The sequence below is a fragment of the Python bivittatus genome, unplaced genomic scaffold (genome assembly GCF_059951505.1).
Source record: "Python bivittatus isolate LINGU-HERP-01145 unplaced genomic scaffold, Pbiv_v1 ctg000350_np1212, whole genome shotgun sequence".
NCBI classification, from domain to species: domain Eukaryota; kingdom Metazoa; phylum Chordata; class Lepidosauria; order Squamata; family Pythonidae; genus Python; species Python bivittatus.
The window spans coordinates 1,350,003-1,360,527 of NW_028277074.1; the positions used below are offsets into that span (position 1 = coordinate 1,350,003).

At 35.6% G+C, this 10,525-nt stretch overlaps 1 protein-coding gene across 4 annotated transcripts in view; it reads right to left on the minus strand.

Moving 5' to 3' along the window:
* IFT57 (intraflagellar transport 57) overlaps positions 1 to 10,177 on the minus strand; it is a 51,994-nt gene extending 41,817 nt beyond the window's left edge. For 2 of the 4 annotated variants that reach the window (XR_015796739.1, XM_088144494.1), the window contains exons 1-3: positions 9,932 to 10,175; positions 6,274 to 6,436; positions 924 to 1,042 (exon numbers count right to left, since the gene is read on the minus strand). Coding sequence is in view for 3 of the 4 variants with exons in the window: in XM_088144494.1 (XP_088000620.1) it covers positions 924 to 1,042; positions 6,274 to 6,436; positions 9,932 to 10,104 (455 nt within the window). In the remaining variant the exon portion in view is untranslated. Of the gene's footprint in view, positions 1 to 923; positions 1,043 to 6,273; positions 6,437 to 9,931 lie in introns of all 4 variants that reach the window. The other 2 variants (XM_025167321.2, XM_088144493.1) reach the window with 2 other exon arrangements.
* Positions 10,178 to 10,525: the final 348 nt, after the last annotated feature.

The window sequence follows — 10,525 nt, forward strand, 5'->3', positions numbered from 1 at the left end:
GTACCTAGCCTCCTTGTTACTGATATTTTGCAAGGCTGTGAAAACAATTTTATTCAGGTGCACTTTCAAAGCTTAACAATGACAGGGTTATAGCTATCTCTTATTTTCTGTTTTAGATGGATTTTCGGAAGGGGAGGAGTTATTTTACTCTGTATTGGGGATCTTTTACAGTATTAATGGTATTTATCTTTCTGTAAACTATCCAAAATTTGCCTACATGGGCAGTATAAAATTTTATTGTTTCAGTATACTGAAACAATAAAATGCAATAATTATACATAGTTTATTCTGAACCACTAAAAAGGGAATAGGATTAAAGGGTGGCAACAATTCATACAATCACAGAGAAGTGAAACCTATGATCAGGTGTTTCTTAACTTCATTACTCAACAACTCCAACCAGTACAACCATTTATGACAGAGGCTAAGAGCTGTAGTTCAGCAGCTAGAGATCTTCAAAGAGTGGATAGTCATATGTCAGACATGCTTAGTGCATCCTGCTCTGAGCAGGCAATAAAACTAAATGACCTTTAAAACCTCTTCAAATTCTATGATTCTATTATTCTAACACCTGGAGGGCCAAAATTTCCCCATCTCTGCTCTCTATAGTAGCTAAAATGTATATAAAACTAAGAAAAATGGACAATAGCTATTTTTTGTGGGAAGAACATTCCAACTCCACAGTATCAAAACAAAAACCAAATCAAAACACAGCATATACACAATACAAAAGCCTTTCCCAAGTTGGTTCAGCAAGTTGACAATAAAAGCCTAACAGAGAAGACCACCTGGATCATCCTACACAAATGAATAACAACAGTACTATCTGTATCACAACATAATATGTATCTGACCTGTTTGTACAGTTCCAGCTTTTTCATTTTATACATCTAACACAAGAGGAAGCAGACAAGATATTATACCTTTTCCAGCTAAAGGATGTGTATTTCAAGGCTTCTTCTGCCAAACAATCAAGAACATAGCATGCTTGTTCTCCATAACCAGCCTTTAACTTTGAGGGAGGAAAATCCACAGTTCTTCCCTGAAAAAGAAATAAACTTTCATTAACAGAGACAAAGCAGCATTAAGTCAAATAATATTGTCTACCTTATCTAAAGTCCTTGTTTGTCATAAGAAACACTCTGCACATGTGAGTCACCAAACACCATCAATCTGGCATAAGAGCCTGATTACTTGAGGAATCACCTGTCTCCCATAACATCTGTCTGGCTGATTTGATTTTGCTGGTTGGCTGATTCAATTAAATCTTTAATCAGGTTCCTTCAATTAAACAATGTCAAGTATGAGGACCCCAGAAGCATACCTTCCCTTTAGCAGTGCCTGCCCTCTAGAATGAGATTCTCCCTGAGATGTGGATGGTCCCCACTCTGCTATTGTTTAGAAGAGCTGTGAGATTTGGATCTGACCTGTTTGTATTGTTCCAGCTTTATTTTATACAATTAGCACAAGAGGAAACAGACAAGGTATTATACCTCCTTGCTTCATTTCCATCCAGTTTGTAGTTTTTGCCATCTTTTATCTTTTATTCTTCCTTTTAATTGGTTTTATTGTAATTTCTTTGACTGTTGTGAGCCACTAAAAGTTGTTGAGAGTTTAATAATAAAATAAATATGCAACTTACATCAATTCAAATTCAGCACTTTTCAATGGAGTTAATTTATACATTCAGCTGCAAATAGCAAATCATAGGAATTCAGCCCAATGTGCAAACTAATCAAGTAAATGCACAAAGCAAAGTCATGATTATTACAATCATTATCCATACTGTTTTATTTTTGTTTTCTAACTGGATACACTATTCTAAAATGAAGGAGATAACCAAAGTATATCACATGTTTATGTCAGCTTTCTAGACATCTTTCATGGCAATAGAGCACAACCATATTAATATTGCTTATTCTGTGGCATTTTTACCTTACAAGTTATTGATATAACCGTTTCTTCAAACCAGGAAGATATATACATACACACAATATGTGCCAGCACTCAGTCTTAATTCATATATCACATCAAACCATACTTAGGGAAATTTAGCCATGATTTGATATGGAGTCAAAATGGAAAAATCAGGCTTTTACTTTCAAATCAAAATTAAAAATTGTGACTTTTTAACTGGGTTTGCAAAATGGATTAAAACTGTTATCACTCTGTCAAGAGAAGAGCATATAGACAGAGAGAGAGAGACTGCTGTACTATGTAGGCAGGAAGTAACTGATGAATCTGAACAGGCAGAAAATAAAAAGATACTGATACAGTAGCTACTTGTATACTTGTAAGCTCAAGCCTTAAATTCTGTGTTACGATTGGTGCAGAAAAAAATTAGATGCAGGTCGTTTAAATACGAAGTTGTGTCTGCTTAAGCTTAGTTTCTAAGGATAAATAATATTATGAGAATGAAACTAAATAATTCAGAATTAGATCTGATCTCCAGACTGGCCCCTGGTTTTCCCCTCTGAGATATCCAACCTTACTTTGCAACTGGAAAATAGTAAAGCAATTAGAATAGACTTGGATTCAACTGATATATTATACATTCTGACTTGCAGGTTCCAGTACTAGCATCTTTATTCACTCATACTGATCATTCCTTACAAATTTCCAAGGACTGGAATCAGTCAATTACAGTGCTAATTTACAAGAAGGGAGATAAACGATCTGGTGAATTTCACCCAATTAGTCTCTAATTAAGAACAGTACATTATACACCAGTCATACATATTAGAAACTGGTGGATTGGCTGGTACAGGACAATCTACTGGTTGAGTAAACTGGGTTTACAGAGGAATGCATAAAACATTTGATTAGTGCATTATTTTGCACCACCTTGCTAAAAAGTGCTTTAATTGCCCTCATGGTTTTCCTTCCACTTTTATTGATCTACAGACATTAACTCAATCCTGAGATATGAGGCTATCAGTTTTGCCCATAGCTTTTCCATTGACTTTCAATTACTATAGGTAATCCTTGCTTAATGACTACCCTATTTAGTGACTGTTCAAAGTTACAATGGCACTGAAAAAGTAACTTTACAACCAGTCCTTGCACTTATGACCATTGCAGGGTCCCTGCAGTCACACGTTCAAAATTTGGGCATTTTGCAACCTGCAGGCATTTACAACTGTCACAGCTTCCTGCAGTCACGTGATCACCATTTGCACGCTTCACAGCTGGCTTCCGACAAGCAGTCAATGGAGAAGCCAGCAGTAAAACTGCAAGTCACAGTCATGTGATGTCTCACTTAATGGCTGAGTTGCTTAGCAACAGCATTGCTAGTTCCAATTGGGGTCATTAAGCAAAGACTACCTGAACTTCTAATTACAAGATGGCAGGAAAATACTTGAATTCAGGCTAGATATTGTACCCTAGGATGCCTTTCTGCCTCAACTTCTATTCAAAGAGGGACAAGATGGTATCCTGGGTCCCCAGTTTCTCAACATTTACATCAATTCTACAGTCCAAGCTTTGAAAAAAAAAAAAATTTAATTGCACAAATTATGCCAAATAAACCTGTTTTAATACTTCTACAATTTAAATAGATCTAAACCAGAACATTTGAGCTCTTGCTTTGTATTGCTGATATGAAAGACTTATCAACAATTATGCTAAAACAGAAATAGTAAGAGACATGCAAGTCACAGATATTGATAGGAGATCAGTGATACCCGCACAGAACAAATTATGGCATTTAAATGTTGGGAATTACTTTATAATGGTGGGCTGCTTGGACAGAACAAATAAGAACCACTATTGACTCCTAATGCTATTTTGCAAGCAATAGAAGTGGTAGCTATGTTTTCTGCTCTAAATTTTTAAGCCTTAGGTGATTAGCTACCTGTTGTATGGCTCACTGATTTGCAATTATAAAGTTCTAAGACCTTGAGAAACAGTATTGTCTATATTTCTAAAAGTCACGCTCCAAATTCCTCAGAGTTTCCAGTTCATTACTGTGCCTGTAATCTCGGCTAGCTACTTTAGAGGCTTGTATGCAGCAATGTCAGCTAAAACTCTGGCTAAAATTGATTTTCAGCAACGGGTCCCTTGCCTCTTTAGTTTTTTTGGACAACTTTCTAGTGACCTACAAGAATGGCACTGAATAAGATCTAAGATATTATAGACTCTCAGCCCAGTATCAGACTTCGGTGGGCTTTGAGAAAGCAATAAAGGAGTTGAGGTAATGTGTATTCCTTATTGATAATCAGAAAAGATCTGAGTGTACCATTTATTATGGTGGCAGTTTTGTCTGGAACATTTTTCACTTCAGTTAATTATCTAGTTAACATTCTGTATTCACCTCACTAAAGAGCCTTTTTTTTTTTTTTTGCCAGATGTAATGCTTTGACATTGCAATGCAAGAGCATTTATGTCCATGCCTAGTGGGGGAAAACTAAGACAATTATTCATACATTATTGTGCTGCCCATTCTATGTGGCCTGGTATACATATTTAGAAACACCTCTCTTAACCAATCACTTTAATAGGTTGAATGAGAAGCATATTCTCCATTTACTAACAGATCTAACTCTAGTCATCTCTAGAACAAGTGCTAAATTCTGTTCTATAGTTATTGCCATTTTGGAAGGTGGAAGCATTACAAACTTATTTATATATCTTATAATTACATTAAAGATTTAGTTTAGTTTGAAAATGTTATTTTCCTTTTGCATTATGTATAATATGTAATTACCAACAGATCTTTGATCATAAATAAAATGTATACAAGGTCAATACTTCTATAACTTTCTTAAAGTCTAATGTGAGTAAAGCATGATTATGCAGCATCAAGTTGGAGTCAGCTCTTACTGACAACATAGATTTTCTCCAAGACAATCTGTCCTCAACCTGGTCCTTTCAATGGTGCACCCATCACCGCTGTAATTGAGTCCATCTACCTTGTTACTGGTCATCCCCTTCTTCTCTTTCCTTCCATTTTTCCCAGCATTACAGACTTCTCCAGAGAGCTAGGTCTTTGTATAATGTGTCCAAGGTAGGATAATCTGAATCTGGTCATTTGTGCTTTGAGTAAGAATTCTGGGTTGATTTGTTTCATGATCCATTTGTTTTCTTGGCTATTCATGGTATTCTCAGGAGTCTTCTCCAACACCAAAGATGTTGTTGTTGTTATTATTCAAAATAATTTTGACATTCAAAATTTCAAAAAATTCAAAAATGTCAATATGCTTTATATACTGCTTTTTCAAAATGCAACTTTTGCTTCCATCACAATGGGAAAGCCATTGCCTGCACTATTTTGATCTTTGTAGATATAGACACATCATGGCATCTAAATATCTTTTTCAAGGTTTTCATTAGTATTCTACCAAGTACTAGTCTATGGCATATTTCTGGACTGATGGCTCCTTTAGCTGTTGACAGTCAATCCTAAAAAGCAGAGGCTATCCACTATTTCAATATCTTCATTGTCAATTCTACAGCTGGTTGCTACTGTTGTCATAAATTTGATCTTCTTTACATATAATATTAGTCCCTTTATCTTCATTGTGCTTCTTGACTTTCATTACTAGTGTTTGCAGATCATTTGCATTTTCAGTTATCAGTATTATCAGCATACTGCAGGTTACTGACCTTCTTCCTACAATTCCGAACCATGTTCATCTTCTTCCAAGACAACTTCTCTCAATATACAGGTTGAATAAATAAAGGGACAGTTTACGGTCTCACTACTTTGCCAACTGGGCCCATTCTGTTTCACCATGTTCTGGCTGGACTCTGGCTTCCTGATCTGTGTATAGGATTCACATGAGGACAATGAGTTGTTCTGGGATTCCAGAACATTTTTCTAAGCACATTTCCCAGCTTGACATGACTGACACAATCAAAGGTGTTTCTATAATCAGTGAGGCACATACTGACTTCTTCTTGGTATGTGGCTTTCTCAATCATCCAATCAAACTTGAGTCCTGGTGATTTCATCAACATGCCCATATAGTTTTACTGGTCACTGCCTTTTCCTGGGATTTTTAATGTATTTATTTACTTTCCAGTTTAGCCTACAGCCTTGGTAGTCTCCTATCCCAGTACTAATCAAGTCCAATCTACTTAGCTTTCAAGGTCAGCTAGCTGTTAAGCTATAATAAACTCTGATACCTTACCACTACCCTAGATAGTCACTCATTCTTTCTTAAGTCAATATAACTTTGCTAAAAAGTAAAATAACTACTGTATTTGCAGTCTACAAAATTATTAGGAATGATCAAAACAATTTAGAGATGGTAAACCAAATAAATTACTTACAAAGGACCGCAGCTCTGCAAGTATGCTAGATATTGTTGCATTTGGGTCATCATATTCTTGTGGTTGTTCAAAAGGATGCCCTGCCTTATTAATCAGCCAAGCAGCAAGGGTACAAAACATGTAGAACTGTTCACCTGGGTTAATAGGCAATGCAAAGTAATGCCTGTTTTAAAAGAAAAAGGAGCAGAGATTAGTCTGCCTATATTGAAATTTCTTGTTCTAAAAGCTAGGAAAACTTCTCTGTGTTTGTACAATCATTTATGTCCTCAACACTTCTTTTTCTAAGGGTACTATATTTCATTGACAGGCAATTTTCTTAATATATATGCTCTTTTTTTTTTTTTTTTTGCAGTACTTTCAGAATGTTATGTCACAACTGGTCATGCCTTCTATTGCATATGTATACCTTACAGAAAATAATGTAAGTCAAAGCTTGTAAAAGCAGTTCTCAGATTTATTTACTATATTTTTGTATTGCCATACTATACAGTGACTCATGGCAGTAGCTCTGGACAAAAGATATGACGTTATTGAACAGATTATAAAATGTATTATTATCTGATCTTCTGTGGAAGCATCCAGTATACAATACAAACACAAATGGCTTCATACGATGAAAAAAGATAAACCTAATTTATCATTACTGATACAAATAAGAACTGTTATAATAAGACCTGAGAAAATATATATCTATTTTAATATACTATTACATAGTATATTTAATATACTGGTATATTATAACTATAACTGAAAACAGCTTTTCAATTACATATATCTTCATGATCAACAAACATTCATTTACTTAAAGCAGTTTTTAACAAGATCTTTTGTGATGCCCAATCAGCAGGTTAACAGTTATTCTAAGTTCATCTCTATTTCACCTCTCTGTTTGGGTTCTGTGGTTTGCTGATTGCTTTAATATTAGGGTCTTAATACTAGAAAATAATTGGATCTAAACAGAGTTTAGATTTGTTAGAGTAGAAAATAGTAAGTTTAAAAACAAATCTGAGTTCTCAAACAGATTGATTTGAATTCTTTCAGAAGAAGCTTCTCTGAAAACAGTTCCAAAATATCTATTATCTGTGTTATATTTCTGACAGATATTCATACAATATAGGAAGTTATATAGGAAGTGGAATTAGAATGCTCAAAATTGGGGTTATTTCTCCTTTTTTTTATTCCTTGACATTACATTAATAATCTGTCATTTCACATTAAGCATATTAATACTATACCTAAGAAAAATGATTTTGCGCATTATTTTTATAATGTTATCTTATTCTGTGTCATAGTACTTTTTATTAGGTCTATACTACTTGAATGTGATTTTTCCACCTGTATGTACCCATTAATCTATGCTCATATATTCTGATTGTCTTAAATATGTAACAAAATTGGATATAACTTTGTGATTTAAGAATATGGAAAACTCTTTAAAAATTGTACAGTTTATAAAAAGTAATCAATGTTAAATATATTTGGACATTTAAAAACACTGTATTGTCAGCTTTCTATATTGCTGAAAGAAATCAGAATGGCAAAATACATACGAATTGTGAATGAGGGCTATTTCCAGATGAATGTTAGGAAAAACTTCCTAATACTTTCATAGTGGAACCAATTACTCAGGAAAATGATGGGCTTTGCTTCATTGGATGCAGAAAGTCTGGACAGCCATCTGTTGGAAATGTTTTAATTTCAATTCCTATGTTGTAAAAGGGATTGAACTACAGACCAAAATGCAGGTCAAGACACAAACATATGCATCCTACTCAAGTAAACCTGACAAAATTTATGGGGCTTATTTCTAAGTAAGCATGTACTGTATATGACTGCATTCTGAGACTACTGCATGAATATTCCATGAATATGAAGCCTAGAAACATTTTTTTCTACCAAGTTACAAAAAATATGACTGGAAACCCTGTTGACCGCATATAAACAATATACACCATAAATAAATTTCACTTGCATGACAAAAATATAGTCACTGACTTGGTAGAAAGTTTTATTGACAGCATTTAAATTATTATTACCATGATGTCCCAACAAGAAAAACTGCAGAAGCAAACCAAGTTTATATACATTTTTATTGTTTTTCCCTATAGATGGGAAAGTATTATAATTGAAAGAAAAAATATTAAGTATTCATTGTATTTAAAAGATAGATTTAATGCATACTAAAGTCAGAGCTTCAATGATAAAAATGTCTTGAAATGTGGCACCTTATTCATGTATTCATGGTACAGTCTTAAACTTACAGCTACACACCTGGGCACATATTTTAGAAGTATATAATCATAGCCACAGTCTGGCACTTTTTATAACGCGAGATAATATCCCCATGGTCCATTATTAGAGTTATCTACTAGTAACATAGCATTTAACCAAAATGCTATATAACCCTAAATAAAAAATCAAAAGTTACCAAGAATTCCACAATTTAGGGTACATGTAGGGAAATCAGAAAAAACAAACAAACAAACAAAAAACCAGGCTAGGTATATTTCTAGTGTAAAATTAAAATGAATATGTGACTTCTCAAAAATAACACTAATAGAGTAGCATTCTTCATATGTAAGACATTTGCCTGATGCATGCCTATCCTCTGGTCTTAACTCAATAGAAAAGGTTGCATGGATTTAGATCACCAGATCTATATGAAACACATTTCTAAAAAATTCTCATTTACTCTTACTTAAAGTGCTTTACGATTAGTTTCCCATTTTACAATGAGTCTGGAAGAAAAAGTTCAATCCCAAAGAACTTTATCTATTGAATCACAATAACTTATTCTGTTCCTTGATTTGAGCTTGTAAGGAAATATCTCTAGGAAAACTTTCTTTGCAATAAACAATGCCTGTCACATGTCTAATACTGTACTGTATTTTTGAAACCTTATAAATAAAACAAGGAAGAAATCACCAACTCTTCCAGCACAATCTCATGCAAGTTTCCTCAGTAGCCATAAATTCTAACTGGTTTAACAAAATTAACTCTCAAGTTGCCTAATTTGCAAGGTATAGAGATATAGCACATAATATTAGTGTAAACTAGTTTTTATTATGTTTCCTTTTCTTTTCAGGCATTTATTTATTTATTTATTTATTTATTTATTTATTGACTTAGTATTTCTTGCTCCTTTTCTGCACTTTGCCTAACACTGCTTATCCTGAAACACAATAGTATGATGCATAAGTATGTAAGTTTCCTAATTTTTCTTAACTCTACACAGAAACAGGCTTGCGTGCACTGAAAGGTGCCTGATTTTACTCAATAACAAATCTCAGTCCAATGCAAGGTCTCAGTTCAAAATCATTATACATTGAACTCCAACACAAAACACTTCGGTTTCCAAGGAGCCTTTCTCAAGAACAACTCGAATGTTCTCTGCTGTCTGACAGTCCTGGGGCTCGTTCACACACACGGTAACTCCAATATCAACCCCCAAACTTTACAGGCAAAAGCCCAATACACACTCGTCAACTGTACATTAAATGCACACATGCGAACTAGTCTTTCATCCAAAAGCCCCTGAAACTGTTATTGGCTGGGATCAGGCTATTTATTCTTCCAAGCTGGAAAAAGTGGGACTCATCCTCTACTACACTCCACCCCCCCCGAAAATTAAAGAGCAAGGCCTACTCGCTTGCCTTACCGGGAAGGCGGTCTCATGTTGTGGCTCCGCAACGCTGCCTCTTCCTCGTAGTTGAGTAGCTTCAACTTCTCCAGCAGATCCTCCATCATGACAAACATGTGATACAGCGCCCCCGGCCCGCGCTCCACCACTGCTGGTTCCCCGGTCGCATCCCCTTCCTCGGCGGCCGCCATGACACCACTCAACCGCAGCTTCTCGCTTCCAAGTTGCCAGCACAACGCGACAAGCACCAAGGCCGTCCGCGTCACCGGGGAAACAAGCCCCGCCTGCTCGAACACTCGCCCGCCAATCCCTTCTTAACCCGAGCAGTTCTTCCGTGATGGGGTCGAACCAATCGACTCCGCCCGAAGTGATTCTTAGAGGCGTCTGTCTGGTAGGGCTGCCAGCTCTGGGCTGCGAAAAATCCGGTTCATCAGGAAACTTTAACTCTTTTTTGCCATGTAAGACTTTACCGAGTTTTCAGCTCTCCAATCGGACGACCGGTAGAAGGGAGCAAAGAGCAGTGAAGTGGGGGTGCGGAGAGGATGATGTTAGTTCTGATTTTTGTAGCCCAGATCTGGGTGCCTATGCCTTAGGGCTGTGCGATCTAAGCCC